At 34.3% G+C, this 24,997-nt stretch overlaps 6 protein-coding genes across 11 annotated transcripts in view; 5 read left to right on the top strand and 1 right to left on the bottom strand.

The window, feature by feature from the left end:
- The first annotated feature begins 4,682 nt into the window (after positions 1-4,682).
- Positions 4,683-5,932, top strand: LOC108966547 (RNA-binding protein Rsf1). Its single transcript, XM_018929527.1, has one exon. The coding sequence runs from the start codon at positions 4,843-4,845 to the stop codon at positions 5,446-5,448; it is 606 nt and encodes a 201-aa protein (XP_018785072.1). The 5' UTR covers positions 4,683-4,842; the 3' UTR covers positions 5,449-5,932.
- A 1,275-nt stretch (positions 5,933-7,207) lies between these two features.
- LOC108966546 (protein FRG1 homolog) lies at positions 7,208-9,082 on the bottom strand. The gene is made up of 4 exons (XM_018929526.1): positions 8,879-9,082; positions 8,414-8,801; positions 8,146-8,345; positions 7,208-8,077 (listed from the first exon to the last, which is right to left on the bottom strand). The coding sequence occupies exons 1-4, from the start codon at positions 8,935-8,937 to the stop codon at positions 7,930-7,932; spliced, it is 795 nt and encodes a 264-aa protein (XP_018785071.1). The 5' UTR covers positions 8,938-9,082; the 3' UTR covers positions 7,208-7,929.
- Positions 9,083-9,295: 213 nt separating this feature from the next.
- LOC108966548 (DCN1-like protein 4) lies at positions 9,296-13,333 on the top strand. 5 transcript variants are annotated; one of them, XM_018929528.1, is made up of 7 exons: positions 9,296-9,439; positions 10,111-10,250; positions 10,352-10,722; positions 11,881-11,972; positions 12,035-12,288; positions 12,373-12,580; positions 12,641-13,333. In XM_018929528.1, exons 3-7 carry the CDS (start codon positions 10,616-10,618, stop codon positions 12,715-12,717), a joined length of 738 nt encoding a protein of 245 aa, XP_018785073.1. In that variant the 5' UTR covers positions 9,296-9,439; positions 10,111-10,250; positions 10,352-10,615; the 3' UTR covers positions 12,718-13,333. The 5 variants fall into 5 exon arrangements, with proteins under 5 accessions (XP_018785073.1, XP_018785074.1, XP_018785075.1 ...); XM_018929529.1 differs by lacking the exon at positions 9,296-9,439 and adding an exon at positions 9,469-9,644; XM_018929530.1 differs by lacking the exon at positions 9,296-9,439 and adding an exon at positions 9,679-10,034.
- A 906-nt stretch (positions 13,334-14,239) lies between these two features.
- LOC108966526 (serine/threonine-protein kinase polo) lies at positions 14,240-17,119 on the top strand. The gene is made up of 7 exons (XM_018929471.1): positions 14,240-14,725; positions 14,963-15,187; positions 15,251-15,648; positions 15,717-16,101; positions 16,173-16,354; positions 16,424-16,670; positions 16,734-17,119. Exons 1-7 carry the CDS (start codon positions 14,627-14,629, stop codon positions 16,926-16,928), a joined length of 1,731 nt encoding a protein of 576 aa, XP_018785016.1. The 5' UTR covers positions 14,240-14,626; the 3' UTR covers positions 16,929-17,119.
- A 723-nt stretch (positions 17,120-17,842) lies between these two features.
- On the top strand, positions 17,843-19,836 carry LOC108966527 (DCN1-like protein). Of its 2 annotated transcripts, none has more exons than XM_018929474.1 (3): positions 17,843-18,009; positions 18,489-19,073; positions 19,139-19,836. In XM_018929474.1, the coding sequence occupies exons 1-3, from the start codon at positions 18,007-18,009 to the stop codon at positions 19,463-19,465; spliced, it is 915 nt and encodes a 304-aa protein (XP_018785019.1). In that variant the 5' UTR covers positions 17,843-18,006; the 3' UTR covers positions 19,466-19,836. The 2 variants fall into 2 exon arrangements, with proteins under 2 accessions (XP_018785019.1, XP_018785017.1); XM_018929472.1 differs by lacking the exon at positions 17,843-18,009 and adding an exon at positions 18,038-18,137.
- A 427-nt stretch (positions 19,837-20,263) lies between these two features.
- LOC108966540 overlaps positions 20,264-24,997 on the top strand; it is a 19,626-nt gene continuing 14,892 nt past the window's right edge. Inside the window, exon 1 of the mRNA XM_018929513.1 lies at positions 20,264-20,850. The gene's annotated coding sequence lies outside the window, so the exon portion shown is untranslated. The remainder of the gene's footprint in view (positions 20,851-24,997) is intronic.

The following is a 24,997-nucleotide window of genomic DNA, read 5'->3' on the forward strand; positions in this document are numbered from 1 at the left end:
CATCTTGGTTACCATACTTTCTACTAATCCGGCGAATTGGCTGAAGTAAATATTGGCCTGCCTAAAAGCATTTGTGGCTGGCTCTAGGCACTTTGTAGATATGCAGTGGTCTTGATCCATACTTATGAGTTCTAAGCATCACAACGGACAAGTGTCTCTAGCAGTCCAAGTGGGATTATTCAAGCTCTGACGAATATCAGCATATTTACCTAATCTTACCTAAAGGTGGAAAAGAGATGCTTATAGCAAATGACGCACAAAAAATTAATCAAACTGGAGGCTATTTTTATCTGAAGGCATACCTCAAAATTTTATGTATATATATATATTGATCAAAAGCCGACAGTCCACTTGGCGCTCCTTTGTGCCACCAATCAACCAACTTGCTCAAACAAATAGCTAAGGACTTAAAGAAACAACCAGCACAGTTAATGTTTGCAATCAGGCAAATCAGAAATGAAATGATTGCAGTTGGATTTACATATAAATATACTCGTGTATAATTCAAGTTTTGTTTATTTTTCGACAAATTATAATTTTTGAGCCCTTCTTTTTTGTGCGCCCTCAACATTCTCCGTAAATTTTGCTTCACTTTGACCTGAATACGAATATAAATGTTAGCCGGCATATTTTATTAGTGCATTTCCACAAACAAACAAGTAGACAAACAGTCACATCAACACATACACACTTACATATGTATATGCAAGCACAATTTATATCCTCATATATACATATTTAATTGCCTTGCATGCATAAATGACAAAGTTTGGACACGTCCAAACTGCATAGTGCCAGTGATTGCAGTGGAGCGTGCGCCAAAAACTCTGYATACCACAACATATCACATTTATTAGAGTCTAACTTATATATGTATATGTATATTCTTTTTTTTCTATGACTCATGTCCGTAATGAATTGAGTCAACTTTTAAGCGCATATTTCTCTCTTTTTTAACATACGAGTAGCTGGTACTCGCATACAGCTTGGCCTCAATGTTGTTGGCCGACGCATGTGTTCTTCAACTTCTTCTTCCTAATTTAGTAGAAAGAAAATGGACATCTCGGTAAGGATGTGTCACACTGATATGCTATTCAGACGTAAAACTTTTAATGGGATAGAAGTTGAACTTTATTTCTCTATTACTTTGTAAACGGTCAGTGACAGCATACATACGTGTGTATGCAAATGTACATATCTGCAATAACTAGCAGTTGTCATCAGCAATAAATTTAAGGATATTGATATAGATGACCACACATACTTATAGGCAATACAAAACCAGATTTTAACTAAACAATTTTCTTGTTGTTTAGCGAAGGACTTAAAGCAGTGAGAAGAGATCCAGCTATACAGAACACGAACTCCCAAAAACTTGGGCATGTGTTATATGAGCTCACATTCAGTCGCCCACCACTACATACATTTTCGGCACTGACCAATCTCAGTAAGACGTCATCAGAATATGGAAAAGGAAAGCTAATGATGGATAGAGATTCAAACGATAGTCGGATTTATGCAGCCGATAGGGATCTTGATTTTCAACTCAGCAGCAGAGAACCAGCTAAACAGAATATTAACTCACCATCAAGCTTCCACATACAGTATAATCCGAATATAACGACCTCGCTTACAGCGTCCGACCGCTTTTAGCGACGTAAACGCAACTTAAAGTTTGGTTTTACCAATATGATAAACGTCAAAAAATTAAAAATTACTCTAGGCAACAATCAATACTAGATTACCTAACTCTAAACGAGCGTCTAAGCAGAAATACTTCCATAACGCCCCTTAAGACATAAAGAATCGGTGCTGGGATAGTCGAACAAAGAACCAAACTGAGTTGACTGACAGATTGATTAGGAAAATAGCGAAAATTAAGCGTGAAGGTTTCAGAACCATTTTATTGTCCTTTACCCTACCACAAGAAATTGCTCCGGCTAGGATAATGGAACAAGGAACCAAAATCCACGGAGATCAAGCTTGAAGGGCCGAAACCATTTGTAGTGGTTCACCAACCATCAAAGAATAATTCCGGCTTGGGAAAACAATGGAAAAGGGTATAGGCTATAGGTCTGTACTTCGGCAAGCGAAACTATTTCTGGAGTCCGCAAACAGAAATGATGTAGTTTATATGTAACCTGATAATTAACAGCCTCCTAAAATAAATTACTTATAGACGCAGTATACTCAGGCGTCACATGCACAAAATAACATTTGGCCGATGGAAGACTGTATTTTCTGCGATCTCGCGGCGGAGGTCCTGCGCACATATTCTTCGAGTACGCAGCGGTTGCAAGAAACTGGAGCAAGGTAACCAAAATGACTTTTATGTGAAGGGAACCGCAAGCGCATTACTAGGTTCCTTAAAAATAAAGTGAGTGGGAAAGGGGACAGAATAATCAAAATATCATATATTTTCGATACATAGCTATGCATACAAACTTAAAAATTAGTGATGGCATGAGTTCGCTAGCAAAAGTTCGAGAAATTATCCAGAATGACTATTGCAATTCACAATTAGCAATGAAAGAACTCTCCCCGTTAGAACACAATACTCTAATGTTTATGGGTGACCACTATTCTAAAAGACATTGGTATGAAGCTAAAATGTATAAAACTTAAAAAAAGAAGAGTTCAGAAATTTAAACGAAATCAATTTAATTTATCACTTTGCGTGCACTTTGAAATTATCAATATAAATAATCAGTAAATATTTTTTTTCACAGCTCACCTCTTTTAATTTACAGCAAAAACTTTCATCCCAGCGTATTTTTGCGATTTTATGTAGTATTGCAAACTCCATAAATATAACAGCATCCTCCTTCGTTATAATTCACTAAACACACATTTTTTCTTATTCTTTACCAAATAAATATTTTTAAGCACTAAAGTAAATATTTTTTTATTTATTACAGCTGTTCACTAACACTATTTTATTTATTTATATTTTAGTTTCAGGAATTGCGGAGATTACATATAACTTGCACACTTTTATGTTTTTCATTCATTTTCTTAGTAATTTTTTGCTTTTTCACTTTATTTTAAATAAGTTACCTCAGTTATTCAATACGATTTGCTTATAAACAAAAAATACTTTCTTAATTTTTATTTTAATTAATAAATAATTCGCTTTAATTTGTTTTTACCATAAGGGATTAAAAACTTTTATCAGTTTTCTCCAACAATTGTGTTGAAAGTCTTTTCTTCCAATTCGAATTATTATTTACCACGCTTTCCACGATATATTCAATTTTCTATTCACTGCACAATTTTTGTTGTTGCATATTTATTGTCAAGGCTGTCACTTGCTGAAAGTCGCCGACTCGCGAAATATTAACAAGCAAATATTTAATATTCTTAATTGCCAATAATGCTCGCATCATCAAAATGCAAGACACGAGACTCACTATGCCGTTTAGTAACTGTATATCAATGGCTTCGCCGCACCGTCGTCAACGCGTATTATAAATACCGAGTAAAACGAAAACAACCGTTCAACCGTTCTTCAATTCACCCACGTCCAATTACGGCAACTTACTAACATCGACTAGGATACACCACGCACGCCAAAGCATAAATCCGAGCCAGCGCCAGAGTCAGTGACGACGAAACGTGATGAAAACATTGCTTCGGCGCTGCGCGATAGCCCTACAATTGCCGAAGTTGATATCCTCCAACAACACAGACCGGCAAAACAACGACAACAGACACAACAACAGGAACACATATGCACATAGGCAGGGGGTGGTGACTGTGTGTTTATAACGCAGTTGTTGTTGATGGTGATGACGCTGGCGGTGGTGGTGTGGCGTTGCTCAAAAAACCGAGCTGGTGAGATAGCAGTGTTGGAAAAGGCTATGCTTCACAGGAATGGGTTACAGCGAATGCAATCGGTGGTTGTTGGAAGAAAGTAACGTACCTTTAACTGTGCGCTGTATGCGCTTGTTTTGGTGCCACAGCAAGTCATCTGCTGGTTACACTTTGTGTGTGCTTGTACACACATATTCACGGCGTGAAGGCACATTTGCGAGCACCAGTGTACTATTGCACCGGCAGGGGGTGGTTTTGGGTGACAGTTAGCGTCTCTCACACAAGTCTGAGCAGTTGGTGAAATGTGACACTCTCTTGGCACAGTGGTTGCAACCAGCTTACTACGCACATGCAAAATCTTCTAAATATGTTGAAAACCCCATTTTTATGCACTAATTACTATTTAAATTATTGTTTCGCATTTAAATGTTGAAGTGAAAATTTTTGTTAGCTTTTAATTGACCACGAACTAAAGGAAATGAATTAAAGGGCACCGGAAAATAACAAAGATGTGCGAACTGCATTGTCGGCATCTTATGGCGATAACAAAAAATTAATCGATAATTTTCGGAGTTAGAATTATTTGCCAGTATTACATAAGTTAAAGAAAAAAATTTCCCACAAAATCTATATAAAAAAATTTCTCACTACAAAATTGGATTTAGTATATTCAATTAAGCTTATACAAGGTTTAATATTATTTTTAGTCACAAAATTTTAAACATCAATTATAATTGCAGCATAAAGTTGTTGAATACCCATAAAAATCTTTTACAATTCGGAAAAATGTGCTTAATATTTGCAATTCATTTCCGTTCGGACAAGGCAACCCTGTGTGCGAACCAAGCCATAAACCGACATTTTGTTTTTCAAGTAAGCGAAGCACGAAAAATATTATACACACCCGATTCAATCGATTGAAGCCATTCAAAGTAGCAGCAGCAAGTGTACGACGAGCAGCAGGAAAAAGTGAAAAATTAATTCAATTTGTCCATATATAGTCAGAGAAGTAAATCAATTTAAGTGAAAATGGGTGATCAACGAGGCACACGCGTTTATGTCGGTAATTTAACCGATAAAGTGAAGAAGGATGATCTAGAAGGAGAATTCACAAAGTATGGCAAGTTAAATTCTGTTTGGATTGCTTTTAATCCACCAGGTTTCGCTTTTGTTGAGTTTGAGCATCGCGATGATGCCGAAAAGGCCTGTGACGTGCTCAATGGTACAGAATTGCTGGGCTCACAATTGCGTGTAGAAATCTCCAAGGGACGGCCACGTCAAGGTCGTCGTGGTATGGGCGACCGTGGCCGACGTGACTTCGGCCGCCGAAGCAATAGCGGAGGTGGTGGCGGTGGATACCGTCAACGTGGCTCCGGTAGCGGCGGTGGGCGTTACCACGACCGTGGCTACTCCGGCGGTGGTGGCCGTCAAGGTGGCGGTTACAGCAGCCGTGATGGTGGCAGTAGTGGCTTCAATCGACGCGACGTTTACGGTAGCAGCAGCGGTGGACGAGATAGTGGACGCTCATTCGGCGGTAGTGGTGGCTACGGTAGCGGAAGTGGCGGACGCAGTGGTGGCAGCAGCCAAGGTGGAGGACGCTTCAGATCGCGTTCACCAGTCGGTCATCGCTTCTAAACACTAGTGCAGCTAAGGAGAGAACAAAGTAATATAAAAATAATAATGTGTTTAAGAGAAGGTAGCAAGAGATGATTGTTGGGATCTCGCGTATATGTAGGACCCACAGCGCAATTTTAAAATTTTTAGGAGATTACTAGTACGCAGTAACAAGAGAGTATTTGAGAAATGCAAAACTGCAATTCGTTTTAGAAATGTAAGGGCTATCGAAATACAACACAAAAACACAGTGTGTTTAGTTAAAAGATTCATGAAAAAATTCATTAATTGATATAAGTAAATGTAGAACAAAAAGACATCATGCAACCGAAAAAAACGCGATGATGATGATGATGATAATTTGTAACAAAAAAAATGTCTACCGCTACCAAAATTTAGTCGCTATTTATAAGCTAATTCGAGACAACAGTTACTACGCAAACAAATATAACTTTGAAATAAATATCTTCAATATCTATATATACTTACAGTATTCGTAAAATTATCTGGATGTATTGATTTTACTTCGAATTTTCGTTTATACTACCTTATATTAATTTTTCGCTAAACTTATCTACACAAACATATTTCAAACTACGACATACGACGTATTTTATATTCTACACTTCCAGCCTCAAATCCACGCCTTTACACGTTCGCTCGCGTATACGCATTATCTAAGCTCCAACCTCGCAACTACGAATTGGCTTCGTTTTGTATTATCTTCGCAGACAGAAATATAAAGTAAATCTTCGAACATTCATTCCAGCTGCATATATACGCGCTTTTTGAAACACGCCCACGGCGGACTAAGTAAGCGCAAAATCTGTCAATTAGTCACATTAAATGTCCTCGGTTTGTAATATTTCAATCGTACTTCGTATTTATATTACGCTCACGAAACACGTTTTCCAAAACTTCCAACATTTTTATACTCAGTCCTACGCCTTTTATTTTCGTTTGCCACCATTGCGTCGCACATTTCCGCTTTTCATACTCATCGCACAATATTTCGCAAATCAATCAAGTAAACAGCCAAACTGAAAGAAAACCAAAAACGTATCGTTATCGTATCATTCGAAACCGAACGCGTCCAACTATCTTCTGTCAATCTCCGTCTGCGCTTCCGTATTAAATTAAAATACTCTTCGCATACCAAACTGAAAAAGATGCTATGCTTCGTACTTGTCCATGTATATACCCTACCACCCAAAACGACTACCGTATCCATTTTAAATGCTTAATTGCAATAACGTCGCTTCGACATGCTTCGACAACAGTCGATAGGGTGAACGCGCTTAACGTAAGCAAGCCAAATTTTTGCTTGCTACAACCATGAATGCACTGCATTAACTTTACACAAATAACATGACCGTTAACAAGAACTGGAGCACAACTGAACTTCTAACTGACTGACTATGCAAACACCTCCATTTTCTTCCCACTAACTATGACTTTATTTTAAATCCCTTTTTGGTTCCAGCAACCAGTAAGTATGTTTTAGATTTGTAAGTAATGAAATTTCAATACTTTTTAAGTATTTATAACAATTGAACAAAGTGCATAAATTCCTTTTCGAGGTTTATGCATCATGCCTCAAAAACTTCTTTAATTTTTTTTATATGTTTTGAATGAACTTGTGGCGATTGTTAATGTCGCTAATGTCATACTTAAATAAGTTCACTTACTTTTGAAGAAGAAAGCAATATATGACAAACATTAATATTAAATAAGCATCTCCAATATCCTTATTTATATTGAAATAAAAATTAATACAATATATTAATACCAAGTTTATTTATTATTTCAAAAAATTGTGGATGAATTTAAGTATGATGATAGTACATATACGTGATTTAAATTATTAAAAATTCGGTTTTGGCCGATTGCTGCTATTTGTCCATAAAAAATACATAAATGATTTTTCGTTCGTTGTATTGTAAGTACACGAATAGATATTAACTCTGAAGAAAATATTACTCAGGCCGGGAGTTACAGAGAAAAAATAATATACCTGTTTCATTATGAATCACTAAATTTTATTACACATTAAAAAGCTTATGCAGAATTGACATTTTAATTATACTTTCGCTTATGAAGCAACGCACCAAGTTCACAAAAATTATTATGCATTTGTTTAAAACAAGACGCAATCGTGTATTATCTGCAAATCACAGACTCATTCGCTTAGAATATTTTATTATTGTTTTGAGGGAAAAGCTCTGGTATCCTCCTAAAAACAACTTCTGTGATTTGTGGCAGTAATCACCACAAAATTCTTATATTTGTGCAATTACTAGCCGAGGAGCAACTATAATGAATTATACTGTAACTTTAATTATCCCGATTATTTATTAAGACATTTTCCCGTTTTTATGTTGAAATTTATTTATAAATACATAATAATTAAGAGCAGTTTTTTTTCACCATTAAAATTTTTTAGTCGTGAAACAATGTTCGCAATTTAAACTAGTAATAATTTTAGTGATTGCACTAAATGATTTATTTACAATATCTGTCTGCTTTCATTTTACTACGGCGATCTAACAGCGCCTCATGTAAAGTGCCATGGTCTTTTGCCACTTCTAGTTCCTTGATATCATTTTTGTTGATGCGCAATTTCTTGTCCTGGAATTTTTGGAACTTTTTCCTATAAAGAAAATTACGTAATTATTTAATTACATTCTATATTAAATACTACACTAAGCTCTAACGTACACATAATTTTTCTCTACTTCTGTTAAGTCGCCCTTTTCTTCCTTCGGTTCCTCGTCCTCCTCTGCTTCACGTTGTGCGTTGCAGCGAATTTTACATATTTCATGTTCGGTCACTTTTCTGCGTAGCGCTACGCAGGCATCATCTTCGGGATCAATTGACATGAAAAAACCGGTTTCAGATAATAAAGCCATTTTGCCATCCTATAGATTGATTGTGACAGATATTATTTGCTTATTATAATAGTATATTATTCATCATTATATCTTACCTGAAATATGGGCTCCCACTGCTCCATACTGCCAACCGCCTCTGAGCGCCCAGTAACCATGCCATCTTTTTCTATTTTCAAATATTTTCCGTAGCCAGATTTAATGGATATCTTTGTCTCATTTATTGAAAATGCTGTAAATACTTCTTCTGGGTCTGGGCCTTCGCCGTCATTGTGCGACGGCCCTAACGTAAATAGTCCATTATCAAGGGCTTTTAAATAAGCACGTTCTCCAAACTCAATGGCAACTGCTCCGGTGATTTCAGGTACACTCTTTGCCAACCACCAACCGCCATGACGAAGTGCATCCTCATCTACCTCTGTTTTGCGTTTTTTCGCCTTATTTTTCTCTTTGTGCTCCTTGTCTCGTTTGTGCTTTTTTGACTTTCTAAAAATAAATTTATTACAAACAAGTAAAATTCAAATTTTTATTAACCGAAAACATTAACATCATGAAATACTTACTTTGGCTTTTCGCCCTTTAACACCAATTTTCCAACCCTGACGTTATCATATGCGGACATTGCAAAAAACTTTGGAAGTAAATAAAATTCTCGTTTGTTTATATGGCTGCGTTCAATGTAGGTAATATGCCTCCGCAAGAGTAGATATGCAGCAGAGTTGTATTTTGAAATAACAGCTGTGCATTCTACTATATATATTTTTATACAACATTTTAGTCGATGTGCTATTTCAGTTTGATTTATTAAGCAATTTTTTTCAATATATTTATAACTAAAACAATTTTAAATGATATTTCAGAGTTTTCAGGCTTCTTCAAGTTTAAAAATTAAAAATAATGGGTCTTAGTACTTTTTATGACAGCAGTCAGTTACTCCAATATTCACCCAACAATAAAAAGCAAATGCCAATTAGATTTCAAAATTGTAAATTGGCAAATTCGCAGTCACTGAACATACACAAACCGTTCTCCGAGCTGTAGTCGAATTCATTCCACAAAAATCTAAAAACACCAAAAAGAGAAATTCTTGTTGCCATTATAAAATAGTTTCATCAATTAATCGGGTAATAAAAGATTTGCTTTTAGTTGATTATTTAATTGTGTATTGAGTGGTAAATAAATTCAAGTTCTGTCAATAATATAGTCCGTGAGTTGCAAAAATAGCGTTGAAGCCGCATCCAGAATAATGAAAGAACCGCATGCAGATTTACAGCATCGCTGACAATGTCGCCGCATTGGACGCTTGAAAATATAGCAAGACGGTGTTGGGTATGAATAGACTATGGGGAGTACGCGAAAAAAGGAACCAATAAATTGTATAAAAAATGTTGGGGCAGGATGTGCTGCGAATGGGCACACCAAAAGGAAGTGTCAAAATTCAGTTAATAACTATTACCGATATATGTAAAATGCCTTGTATTCTTGCCGGTGATGTCGAGAGGAATATGTATATCTGTAATAGGATATACGCACGCCTGGAATTTGCCAAATATCAAATTATTAGCTCCACCTACGCTTTAAAGCCAACGTTCCTGGGAATAGATAAAAACTTGTTGTGTGCGAAAGTGTTCATTGTTACGATTTGTTGAACTAAAGGTGTTTGATAGAAAGCGTGGCATTGCATTTTAATGTGGGAATGGACATATACTATAAAACGGAGTGAATGAATGAAATATTTATTTGCAACCACCGTCTTGAAATTTTTTTTATTATAAATGCTCTTTCTTTTTTTTAGTTTGCGTCAACGTTGTTGCTCTGTAGTTTCTCCGTATAACATTGTGTTGCGCTCTTGTAATTCGCATCCGGCCTACCCAGCACTTTTGTTTACGGCGCTTGTTTGACATTTACTACAACCACCAGCTGTGAAAAATCCCAGTGCGTATAAAATATATGCTAAAAAGCCTAAAAGCAGACCAAATAAAGCTTTTATTTCAGTTTTTTTTTACTAAATATTCAATTTATATTATATATTTCAGCGCAATTGCCTAAAGTGAAGCATAAAGATTTGAGCTAATATAACTAAAACTGAAGCAGTCAACCTACATTTAATTGTAAAAGAATCATCCAAGGATACATACACATACATACATATAGTGATTAATGGAAAAACAACTACCGGCCTGCTAATAAGATTTATAGACACATACATATTTACATCTAAACAAATTATCTATATAAATATCCGCTCCTCTTCTTAAAACCTAAGCGCACATTATTAATAAAACATCAAAGTGTTTGCTATGCCCCGTGGTAAACGACGTTCTAATCACGACATGGGGGGCGAAGAGGAGCGTACAACTTCTAAACGACCACGCGGAGGTTATGCGACAACACAAAATACCAGCAGGTAATTCCTTTAACAAATTTTGACTTAACACGAAACATCTATAATAGTGTATATAAGGCAAAGTGAAAAATCATTAAATGCGTACCAATAAATAAAAAAATAATATACAACAGCAACAACTGATTAAATGCAAATCATTCATGGTTTACGTTTGGAATTTTTATATTGATTAAATAGTTTATAGTCACAAGTTATATGATTTCACTCGTTAAATATTATCGGAACAAAAAATTATAATTTTGATATAGACCATGTATTTATAGCATTTCCATAACATTTTCATTGATAACTGTAGAATTTGCATTTTATCAGTTTATATTTTTTTGCAAAATTGTTTTTGTTTGTTGTAATTTTGCTGATAACAGTCATGGTTTCTCGGTGTGATAGATATGCCATTTCATTACGATTGTTAGTCATAAATTTGAAAGTGGAAGAGTTGCAGCTAAAAGCGCAATAATGAAGTTAAAAATACCAAAAATTAATATAACAAACAGGTAGTGAAAATCAAACTAAATATAATAAGCTCGCTGGAGAAAACTGTGCTTAGGCTATACCAATGTGACATACATATATTCAAAGTGTAAAATGTGTTTATGATGCAAAAATGAAAATACTTTCGTTGAAATAGTCATTGATTTAGGTTCCATCGAAACAACGGAAACACGTATTGAGTTATCAGAATTTTTTCTGATTAGAACCTATGTATATTAACGCCTCGAATTTGTCTCACGTATCATTTATTTATACGCGTGCAGCAGTTTTCTTGACTTTCTGCAACTATTAGTTTCAATTTCCACCAGTTTCTTCATCGATAATACTATTGACGTTTTTTTTTTATTGCGCTGCTCATTGTTCGTATTCGTTTGCTGTTTGGATTTGTTGTTATTGCTTAATACTGTGGCTATTTATAGGAGAAGACAAGCAACAACAAATATGAATGTATACGAAAACGCTAAAATAATAATAATCAGCTGCAAGAAATATATTTCTTTTTTTATATTATGGTTTGCTCATTTAGTTACGCGCACTCGTATTAAAAGGAAATTAGTATATCTTATATTGACTATTCCTTTTTATAAATGGAAAAGTAAATTTGCAGACGTGCTCTATTATATTTAGGTTTATAAATTATTTGCTAAAATATATTTTTTGTTGCAGACGTCACATCAAGGCTGAAGACAGTTTCAGCCAAAAGCGTTGTGTCGACTGGTTTTGCAAATACACAAACCCAGATGAGCCCGATACGCTAGGTAAATGTTTATAATTTATTTATATTTATTTAAAGTATATATTGGCAATTGAATGCATACAGGTCCTGATGGTATGGAAAAATTCTGCGATGATATTGGTGTGGAACCAGAAAATGTTGTGATGCTTGTGCTAGCCTACAAAATGGGCGCTACACAAATGGGTTTCTTCAGCCGTTGTGAATGGTTAAAGGGCCTCACTGAGTTAGAATGTGATTCTGCTGCAAAAATGCAATCTAAATTAGAATATTTAAAAAGTATACTCAACGATCCAAATGTCTTCAAAAGCATATACAGATATGCCTACGATTTTGCCAAGGTAAGACTTCTGATAGTAAACAGTGAAAAAGTAAAATTTCTTCAATCTGCTCTAACATGTTTATTTATTTACCCTACCTTTCAGGATTCCGATCAGCGAAGCATGGATATAAATACAGCAAAAGCAATGCTACAACTGCTGCTCGGCAAACATTGGCCGCTTTACCCGCATTTCGCGCAATTCCTTGATCAATCAAAGTACAAAGTTATTAATAAAGATCAGTGGTGCAACATACTCGAGTTTTCACGCACAATTAACAATGAACTAACGAACTACGATATCGATGGCGCATGTAAGTAGTAATTGTCATACGAACAGTACTAAATTCAATTGTATGGTATTGTGATTTCAGGGCCTGTTATGTTGGATGAATTTGTGGAATGGTTACGACTGCAACGCACATGTACGAGTTCTACGATATTAAGCTGAAATTATCTTTAAAATTCTGAATTTATGATATTAAAGCAAAAGCAAAAACCGGGATTAATTTCACAACTACATCAAAAAGATCAACTATAATGAAACTCAAGTACCACAAACAAAACAAAGACAGCAAATTCCAAAGGAAAACAATAAAACTAATATAAAGCTTGTAAGGCCACCAACACCTAACACAAGACGTATCAATCAGTCGACCAAACCAATTAATGCAAACTAAACAAAAATTATAATTCTCAGCAAAAAACTGCAGAAAAAGCATGTATAATGAATAAGTACATTTAACGTATTACTATTAAATAATTACAATACGAACACAAGAACTCCTACTACTACGATAAAATAGTAATTACTACATTTGCTGCTTAATAATATAAATCATAATGATCAAAAAAAAGGTACCATTAATATTGAAGGCGAAAAAAGTTGAAATAAGAGGACAACACGGAGTGTGTTAAGCATAGCACAACAGACTTAACTACCACGGTGTAGCTATATACAAAAGAAATCGTTATAGTGGCAACATATGATTCATATGAAGCGAGATACTTTCCCCAAATGCCGCAAAAACTGAAAACAACGTAAACAAAAACATATAGTCATATTTGGAACATTTAGTATTTAGTAATGGTAATAATAATGATAATAATTATAATAATGAAGGTGATGATGACAATGAAGGAAAGGTTAATCAAGTCAGTTAAAATATACTGATAGCGTGAGACTGTGGAGTAATTAAACTAACGCAAGTCAACTTTGATAACTAATTTAAAAGAAAAAAATAAGATCTGAGATAGATACAAAACATATTCAAAATTTAAAAAGTAAAAATAAACATAAAAATAATAAGAATAATAATGCGTTTAAGTTATAAAAAAAAATATTGTTCTTAATTATTGTAGTGAATAATACCTTATAATTCTGGAAAGCGGTTGTTAGGTTCAGTTCAGCCTATATTTAAATATAGAAAGGCCGAATATATGTAAATGCTAACTTCTGTTGCATTTGTTTATTCCTATTGAAAATCTTGCTCTAGTGTTAGAAAAAGTTTTTTAAATCCTGTAGAGCATTGCATTATAAAGCGCTCACACGTTGAAAATTGTATAGCCGTAAGTGAATTCAATACTGCCATAAAAAGTCATTTAGGGTGTATTTTATGTTCTCGTTATAATCGCATAACTGAAATATATTCAAAGTAATGTGAGAGTATTATATGCATATACCAAGACTCAAAATTTATTATTATTAATTATCACCACGCAAATTAAATATAATACTTTTTATTTTAATTTTGAGTAAATTATTTATAACTAAATAATATAAATCAACCCTGTTTCGAATGTATTCACAATAGTTGAGTAACAAAAGAAACTTCGAAAATTTCGCACAACAAAGATCAAACAATGTTGAAGTGGATTTATCAAACATAAGAAAGAGAAGGACAACATATATTATGCTAGTGCAAAAGTTATTCGAAAAGAATTTTGAAAATTCTGGCACAAACGGTTTTCATTATCCTCCACGATCATATTTTTCTAAGCACACTTTCATCGCTTGTTTGTGCCCTTTAGTAGATCGTTAATTCGTTCGATTGTCAACGTTGTCTTGTTTGATTGATTGTTGATTTTTTAATTGGTTAAGTATAAACGTTGGCTAATTAGTTTAAAGCGGCAAAGACAAACGCGCGATATTGTTTGTATATATTTTACGCTAAAATTGATTTCTTTCGCGCAAATACCGCATATATTCTTCGTGCAGTCAACGCTTGCCGGGAATATTGTGTATATAAAGAAAACGAAAGGTAGCGGATTTAGGTTTAGTTACGGAGGATCTGTGCAGTAAAACGTGCGTGCGAGTGTGCGTGTGTGTGTTTAAATAAGCAGCTGAAACCTTGCACAACATGGCACAAAAGACTGATGATAAAACGTCTGATATACCAGAAAGGCTGTATGATGCTACATCCAGGTCCACTTATAAGCGTATGCGTTTTTTTGGGAAAGTAAGTACCTGTGAAGATCTAGCAAACTTTACTACTTAGAGAATAGTATTTTCTGGGCGAATAAGCGTCACGATATCTGACCTTTTAAGGGTACTATGGTAACATTCTATGTTATAGGTATCATCTACCATTAAGTTTTTTTTATTGCATTTCATTAGGATTACGTTTGGTGATCCTAAAGATTTTTTATACAGAGTTGCCAAAGTCGTAAAATACTAAATAAGTTCAATTACACAGGGTGGCTTTGCAAAATGTTATGAGATAGTTGATGTGGAGACCAACAATGTATATGCGGGCAAGATTGTATCTAAAAAATTAATGTTGAAACATAATCAAAAGGAGAAAATGTCCCAGGAAATCACAATACATAAAAGCCTGAGCCATGAAAATATTGTTAAGTTTCACAGTTTCTTTGAGGACAGCTTCAATATCTACATTGTATTAGAGTTATGCAAAAAGAGAGTAAGTATTGTTATTAAAATAAAATTATTAAAAAAAAAAATAATTATTTAAATTTATAATTAGTCAATGATGGAGCTGCAAAAACGACGTAAAACAATTACTGAATACGAGTGCAGATACTACATCTATCAGATTATACAGGGTGTTAAATATTTGCACGATCATCGCATCATACATCGTGATCTCAAATTAGGCAATCTGTTTTTGGATGACTTACTACACGTGAAGATTGGGGATTTTGGCCTTGCGACGCGTGTTGAGTACGAAGGTGAACGCAAGAAGACACTATGTGGTACACCAAATTATATTGCTCCCGAGATTCTCAATAAAAAAGGGCACTCCTTCGAAGTAGATATTTGGTCGATTGGTTGTGTCATGTATACGCTGCTGGTCGGTCAACCACCATTTGAAACAAAAACATTAAAAGACACATATGAGAAAATCAAAAAGTGTCAATACAGGTTTGCATAAATTTTTTGGAAACATTAAGTGCCTCGAAGCTATCTAATTTTTTATATTTGCGGTATAGAGTACCAAGTTATCTACGTAAATCGGCGGCTGATATGATTGTTTCTATGTTACAATCCAAACCGGAAATGCGACCAACCATTGGCAAACTATTGAACTTTGAGTTTCTCGCCTGTTCTCCAGTGCCCATGTTCTTGCCCAGCTCTTGTTTGACTATGGCACCTCGACTCGAAGTTAATGAGGCATTGAGTGACGCTATGGGTCACCGCAAACCTCTATTAGAATTGAACGGCATAAAGGATGATACACGGTTGGAACATACCTTCCTTAAAAATAACTTGCACGATGCAATTACTGCTTCTGCACAAGTTTTCCGGCATAACGAGGATTATCGTTCTGATATTGAGAGCCTGCATCAACAATTGACCGAGCTTATTAATGCCAAGGTGATATACAAAATTCATACACAATTTAAATGACTTGAATTTGTTATTTTGTATATGTTAAATAATTATAGCCGAAACTGTTGTCACGTAATTTGGGCGACGAAAACACAGATCCGGCAGCACAACCACTTTTCTGGGTGTCAAAGTGGGTGGACTACAGTGACAAATATGGTTTTGGTTATCAATTGTGCGACGAAGGAATGGGTGTAATGTTTAATGATACTACCAAACTCATATTGTTACCAAACCAGATGTAAGTTTTCACCAAATATAAAATAAAATATAATTAGTACAATAATAATGTTTTATTATTCTTTTATAGCAATGTGCATTTCATTGACAAAGATGGAAAGGAAACGTACATGACCACCACCGACTACTGTCAAACCTTAGATAAGAAAATGAAGTTGCTCACGTACTTTAAGCGTTACATGACCGAACATCTTGTTAAAGCTGGTGCAAACAACGTGAACTTCGAAAGCGATCAGATTTCCCGTATGCCACATTTACATTCATGGTTTCGCACAACGTGCGCCGTTGTGATGCATTTAACCAATGGTTCATTGCAGGTTTGTAAATTTTCTAATTTTATATAAGCATTAACTTTTACTTGTCAACTTTTTACATTTCAGTTGAATTTTTCCGATCATATGAAGATTATTTTGTGTCCGCGTATGAGTGCCATTACTTATATGGATCATGAGAAGAACTTCCGTACTTACCGTTTCTCAACAATCAAACAACATGGTTGCTCCAAAGACCTTTATCAAAAAATGCGATATGCTCATGAGAAACTTAGCAAAATGTTGGAGAAAATGCTCTTTTAAAATCAAACGATTCGATTTGTTGATTCAGTAGAAAATCCTCTCACAATATGCTTAGTCATTTGGCTTCCAGCGTTAAATTGGTAATTTTAATTTATGCATTAAAATCATCCAGCGTTCTAAGCCGTGCAACACAATCAATTGATTTTTTGTCCCGCGAGAAAAAGAAATGAAACGCAAATATTTTTACGAAATGTTTGTTTTTGTATAATTAGTTTTATTTTGTAGAATCATATTTTTTCCATCTGTTAGTTTTTTGTTCATTATATTTGGCATTTATTTCGTAACTTTCATTGCGCATTCCATATATATGTGTACATCGTCTCATACAAATCACCGATACAACCTTTGACGACCTAGTTTGCAGCAGTCATTAGGAGTGCCTTTTTGGCTCTACGTCTAATATATCGCAGATTGCTGAATACATACATAAAAACTATATACACACATACATACATAAATAACAAAAACTACATTTAACCATAGGTTCTAATAAATTTTAGTTTGTGTTTTTAATGCTATTAAATAAAAATACATAATCATTTTTTAAATCGAATAATTACGGTGCTTAATCTCTGTATTGTGTGTATAAAATGCCCTTTGAAAAAAAAAATCGGAATAATTTCCTGGATTATGTTTTCCAATTGATAGTATGTTGATTCGAATTCCCAGTTTCACATTGAGCGCGAAACAGTTGTTTCTGAAGCTTTTCACACATCCGTCCTTAAGCAATTGTCAGTTGTTTTTACATCTGTACCACAAATTCGTAAATATTTACGAATCACAAGCCAAAGGGATTGACAGGTTGAGCAGAGAACGTAAAATATTATACGGTCTCTGGTTGACCTACCATAAGGCGACATCTACCATTGAAAAATTAGCTTGGAAATGCGTACATATGGTAGCACACGTTGAACGTTCTCTGCGAAAGGCAGCGCAAAACGAAACGTAAAAATAGCAAACGAAAGATAGACGAAATAAAGAAAGCGAGGAAAATTAATTTTTTTGGTGAAGACAATTTTGAAACGTCGGAACAGTAAATTTTCCCACGACACACTTTCAAACAATTGGTAGCATCGAGATGGTAAGTGAAGTCCAAATTGAGTGCAGTTAAAGGTGTACTGCATTTATTGCATACGCAATGGATCAATGCAAGGGGGTGGTGGCGGGCAACAAATGCAAGACTTTTGCAGCTGAGAACCAATGGAATTCGTATGCGTTCACTGTTTGATGAAAACTAAACTAACTATTAACTTTTGCTAACATCTATAAAGTACCTTTGCTGGCTGTGTAGTGCTCAAATTCATAATATAAAGTGCACAATTGTTTTTATAGTTTCAAAATGAATAATTGTTTGCATGGGATCCGTAACAGCAATGAGAATCCAATAAGAAAATTTGTGAAAGCAATTTGTTGAATAATACGTTCGTTCGTGCGAAAAACAGAAACAATCATACTTTGGCATTAACAAATTAGCAAATGTGTATGCCAATTTTTTTTTTACATAATTGGTGGTGTAGCATACTTACAATACTTTCCTTTTTTTTATACTCATCATTTTAGAATAAATTGAAGTCCACACAAAAAGATAAAGTAAAACGATTCATATCGCTAACACAGACGGGGGAACAAACGGCTATATACTGCCTCCAACAAAATGATTGGAAGTTGGAGTTAGCTAGCGACAACTATTTTCAAAATCCAGAATATTATTATCGTGAGCTGGATCGCAAACGTATTGAACAGCTCTTCCTGCGTTACCGTGATCCATGTGAACCCCAGAAAATTACCGCAGATGGAGTTATACGTTTCTTAGATGATCTCGCTTTAAGTCCTGAATCTAAATTAGTTCTAATAATTGCCTGGAAATTTCGCGCTGAAGTGCAATGTGAATTCAAACATGATGAATTTGTGAATGGTATGGCAGATCTCGGTGTGGACAGTGTAGATAAGCTCAAAGCGAAATTGCCTCAACTGGAAATGGAGTTAAATGATATAGCCAAATTTAAGGACTTCTATCAGTTTACTTTCAACTATGCAAAGGATCCAGGTCAGAAGGGAATCGACTTAAATATGGCCATTGTCTACTGGAAGATTGTGCTCAGTAGCCGATTTAAATTTTTGGATCTGTGGTGTAGGTTTTTAGAGGTAATTTAAAGAATATGTTCAATATAATATCAATTTCAATATTATATCAATTTTATTAAACGCAGGAGAAGCATAAGCGATCAATACCTAAAGACACCTGGAATTTACTGCTGGATTTCGCCACACACATTGATGACAATATGAGTAACTATGATTCAGAAGGAGCATGGCCGGTGCTAATTGACGATTTTGTTGAGTGGTGTCATGAGAATCATTTAATGGCCACGCAGCCACATCAACCACAACAGCAGCATCATCAGCTACTTCAACAACAGCTTGCTAACTATCAGCCTCAAATACAGTCTATGCAGGTACAGCAACAACAACAGCAGCGAAATATATCGAGCAGTTATCAGCCGACCTCGCATAGTGCAAACATTAATTATGGCTAACGTTTATTTAATATCTTAATTATTTTAATAATAAATTTGCTTTTATTCTTATTATTATAAATAATTATAGTAAAAACATTAAATTAGTGAACGCTTCTTTTAGAACCTACAATCCCACAACTTATATAAACACAAACCATAAACACCACAAACATACACTTTTTTCAAGTCGCAGCACTTTTTCGGATCTGGATATTGAATCTCTCAGCTAAAATAGCTCAGAGTGCATACTCGAAATTATATTTACAACTAAATTAATAATGTAATGTACGAAATTGTTAACGTAGAATATTTAGTTTAAATACCTTTCAAAAGCAAGCTTGTTTGAATGAGGATACAAAATAAAAACCTTTCCGACCTAAAGAAAGATATTACATGCATATATACTAATACTGCATCAAATTATTAACTAAAATAATAAAATTTGAAAAATAATATAAGAAATTGAAGCATAAACTAATTAGAGATTGTAAAAATGAAATTTAAAAATAAAGTTCTTTAATATGTAAAAGCTAATTACATATTGTGTTTTATGATGCATAGAGGGTCTTATAAAACAAACAATTACTTCAAAATCGATATATTTCTATTTGTTTATTTTTGTTTCGCCTTCATAACAATTTATGCACATATGTATGCACATATAAATATGTTGGGTAGTTATATGTACACAATAAGAAATTTCGGTACTTATTTGTGCAACACTATTGGAATGAATTTGAAACCGCAAAATAAATTTCGATACGACAACGCTGATATTTGACATTTTATTTTGGTTAATACTTCGTTGTATGTCTTGACTTTTTCACACTGTATATCGAATCGTTCGCGAGCTCTGCAAGAAGTTTTCCAACGGTGAATAAAGTGAAAAATTTTCGCATGGATATTTCGACCATATATTCTTTGTCAATTTCACGGAGAAATGTGCAAAAAGTGAGCAATGCAGGTTCTCCATCAGTTTTGTTTACAAAAAGTGCAAATTTGCAAAGTGAAGGTGTGGAAAAGGCGAAGTGAAAAACTAGCAAAAGAAATTTTTCTACATCAGCACTGACCAGTTGAACAACAATAGCAACATCAACCACCAACCACATAGCTGTTGAGCAACAACAATAGAAACTTCATTGACATACCTAGACAAGACCTACACCAAACGGTGGAAAAAATGAATTAATTGGCAATATTAACTGTAAGGTAACTTCAGGAAGCGCACGAAAGCAGCTGGATAAACTTTGCAAATTTCCTCTATGGAGGAAAGCTTTTGACATCGAATATACCAAAGCCAGGAAATTCAGGAAAATTCATCGAATGTGAACTGGATCTTTGTGTTGTGAAAAAAATATTTGTGTGGTTTTTACTATAAAGCATCGAACATCTCAAAGAAAATCGTAAGTATTAATCGTAATACACATTTTATTAAGTATACATATGTAAACCGAGTGTGGGTAGTAGGAAAGAGGGTGTAGGCACTATTGCGCTCGGCTGACGAAAGCGTCGATGACGGTCGGTCTGTGGCCACGGCCTTCATTGATCTCCTTGCATGGGGGCGTCCTTGGATCTAATGTTCACACATATGCACATGTAAATGCACCTGAATGCAAGGGAATCATATAATGAACCTTTACACACATTTTGGCGATTTGTTACAAGAAAGTGTGAATTTTATTGTTGTCCATTGTATTGGATATTCGGATAATTTGTCGACGAATATCAGCACTGGCTCTGAAGCAAGCATCTATGTAAGATAAATGTACATATGCATAAATATTAAGAAGTACACTGCAGTGGTTTGAGCAGAGTTGTACACGTTTTAGTGTATTGTGAAATATGTATGTATATACTGTTCCGTGCACATAATATAAAAGATAGAAATGCGAGTAGCTGAAAGCAGCGAAAGATAAATAGACAAGCTACGAAATATATTCATCAGCGGTTATGCTGCGCAAAGACCATGAACAAATTAGGTATGTGTATGAATTCCCCAAAATAATAGCAATTCCGCAATGAAACCACTTAGAATAGAGTATAAAAGTCAAAAATTAAATATGACAAATTAGCCAATGGCTATTATCCATTTTATCTCATAGATACGAAAATTATAGCGTGAATGACGATGCCAGAGACACCGATATACGCACATACAAATTTACCTATTATAATACATATACATATATACATTGTTGTACTGTGATTTATCTAAAAGTAGTTGTATTGTAGCTACGTCTCACCTGCATCGTTAGAGACATTGTTTAATAATTTGCAATCTGGAAAAAATTGATGAAAATTGACCCAGACAAACAAAAAAAAACAATTAATTATTTATTTGTTATCACGCTTATTACTTTTTATCATTTTAATACTACTTGTGTTCCTATTTTGTATAAACTAAAAACTATTTATTATTTATTAATTTCTTTACATATTATAGTAAATATTATAGCTGTCTCTTATACACATCTAGATGTGTACTTTTTATCATTTTAATACTACTTGTGTTCCTATTTTGTATAAACTAAAAACTATTTATTATTTATTAATTTCTTTACATATTATAGTAAATATTATAGGATCTCTAAATTGTATTCTGATTATCACTATTTTTCGCAACTCTTAGTTCTCACTTTGTTGCTTTTATTATTCTTACTTTACCATTAAATAATTCGGTCAAACGTCCTCCATCAGAAAAGCAATCACATCAATGCTCAAATTTATTTCGCTACAATACTTAACCATCTCCCCCGATTGAAAAATCAGCACCCCGTTTTGTTTAGCAAATGCCGTTCACGTCCCACGACCGCCGCCTTCTTTTAGTTGTTTATATGCGAGGTGTAACGAGACAGTTTTAAGTCAATAAACCGCAATGACTTGGACACTATTTAATCTGTCACATCTACTTGTACATATGTAAATGTACACTAATATATACAAACAAGACTTGTACCCATACACATGTGTATATGCCTACTTATGTGCGAACATCTATTTGCACATCCCATTATACATTTGTGTGCCCATCGGTTTGTTGTATTTACATTTCAGTGAACCGCTTTGATAAATAAAACAAACAATAGTGAATTTAATTATCATGTGAGTACCTCTATTTTGCAATGCTAAACTGAAAAAAGAGCGACGAAATATCAAAATACTCGTACTCGTACTACAGTGCTTCATTGACTTGCCTAGGCAGCTGAGATGAGTGTATTTGTTTATTGTGGAAGCAAGTCATACATATATACATATGTACATATATTAATACATTACTTCAGCAATATGTATGAATTGTACGGGTACACGCAGATTTGTGTCCACGTCTGCGAAGCATTCCAATGCCCGGCATCGAGGAGGATGTCAAACGCTTGGAATTCAAGATGTGACTTAGAGACTTATTCGTGTTTTTGTTTTTATTTTCTTCATTTTGTAATTTGGTTTTCCAATCATTTCGGTTACTCACCGTTAAGGTATTGAATAAAAGCGGAAATTGAATCGTTTTTGGCACAATGACTTGCCGCAAAGGTCAGCACTTATTCGAGACAATGTTTACATATGTATATAAATTTGTATAAAAACAAGAAAAAAAATGTTTCGATTTAAGAACTTGATTTGATCGTTCAGTTTGTATGACACCTACATTTATGCTATAGTCACCCGATTAGAATATTTTGAGATTTGATTACTGCACTACCTTAGCTCCTATTCAAGGTATAAAAATGCCAATTCATAAATATGTTACATAATAGTATTTCCAATTCTTTAAGACCTTCTGCTGAGAATAGTTTCCACTGTGCGGCATTATTTAATAAATATTTGGTAGCACGTGTTCATCACTCACGCCATGTATGATAGCCACGGGTTTATATTTTGTGTATTATTGAAATTATATAAAATGAAATAATATTTTACTAATTCTTTTGCAAGAGTTCATTACTTAGCACTTAATAGGGAGCTGTGGTTTTCGATTGCATGCATGTAAGCATTTATCAAAGTTGCTACTCGTAGTCTTATATACTGTGTGTACATTTATTTTGGTACGCTGATAAGGTGTTGAACCCCAGCAGGTAATCAAATTAACTATTAAATGCGCAGTTGGTGTTATTGCCAAATTATCAGATGTATTATTTGTTAGTTTATTGTTCGTATATAAACATAGGAAGCCTTAATAGTCTTAACACGCCTGAAGAAGTAATATAAAATTTTTTATAAGTAATGAAGGAAAAAAATATTTGAAATTATAAAAATATATTCAGATAAATTAACTACAAATAACGATATAAAAACTCGATAATCTCTTATACGCATAAAATATGTTATTAATTATTTGAGGTTATGTTGAATCTGCAAGACATATTCTTTTTTCTTCAATATATTTCCTACAGGCATATTACCACGCCTATATTCATTATTATTTAATTTACATGTGATTATTATTCTTTAACGAATGACTGATTGCTGATCGGCATGCTTGTTGACTTCCTATTGTAATAGCTTCCTATAAGATGTGTAATCTTTTGTGCCTATGACGCTCCCGTTTTAAAAACTATAAAAAATTTGTTGAAAAACTTAACAACATTTTACATTAATCGTGTAAAAAGTTGAAGAGGTGTTAGCTAAGTAGGTGTGATTTTTTTAGCATGAGTTGTTTGTGTTGACACATCCGTTCCCTTTACAGTGGGCGCTATGTAACCAGAACGAACCCGGATTTTTATACGACCAAGAAGCTCAACTTGTTAGCATTCCTCCAAATTATTAATGTATTATATTCGTCCGCTACAACAACATTGACGTTGAAACATAATTTCCGCGTCCATCTTTACACTTTTCTTTGATCGTTTTAATATGAACAACGTAAGATTACACCTCGCTTATTTAGGCAGCGACTGACTCACATATCATTGTTTCGTTCCAAATTTAAACAATTCTTTGTTACTCTATAAGCGTTTTTGCAAAAAAGAAGAAACATCCATCAGTATTCTGCTACAGAATTTGTGTTAGCTTTAAATGTGTCATAAATTTACATTTTTACACATGATTTATATACATACATACATACATATGTATATAAATTTGTATATGGATATGATACTTTGCTACCGTTCGTATAAAATCGCTGCATAAAATTACAATAAGGCTGTTTTGTATCCAAAGTCGCTGTGTTTCTTCTTCTCGGAAATACAGCTGAGTTTGCTCGGATCGAATTGATTAAGATTTCATGTTTTTCCTGGTGCTCTTACTTACATCACTTGGATTGGTAGTTTTCCTGCTTAGATTTCGTTTTACAGTTATACTTTCCTCATATGATATTCGAGCACAAGCCTTTCGCAGGGTAGGTGTTAAGAGACCCATTGCTACAGTCCTAATTTTGTTATACCCTGAACAGGGTATATTAAGTATACTACGAAGCTTGTATATATGTACATATGTATATATATTTAAACTCGAACTAGGCCTCCAATGTTAGAGTTATCAATCTGGCCAGGCCCGGTGCTGTTTTACCGGGCACTGTGTCTGCTTTACTTATATAGCCAACTGGCGGCCAGC

The sequence above is a fragment of the Bactrocera latifrons genome, unplaced genomic scaffold (assembly GCF_001853355.1).
Source record: "Bactrocera latifrons isolate USDA-ARS-PBARC rearing strain unplaced genomic scaffold, ASM185335v1 scaffold_163, whole genome shotgun sequence".
In the NCBI taxonomy this organism is placed as follows: Eukaryota; Metazoa; Arthropoda; class Insecta; order Diptera; family Tephritidae; genus Bactrocera; species Bactrocera latifrons.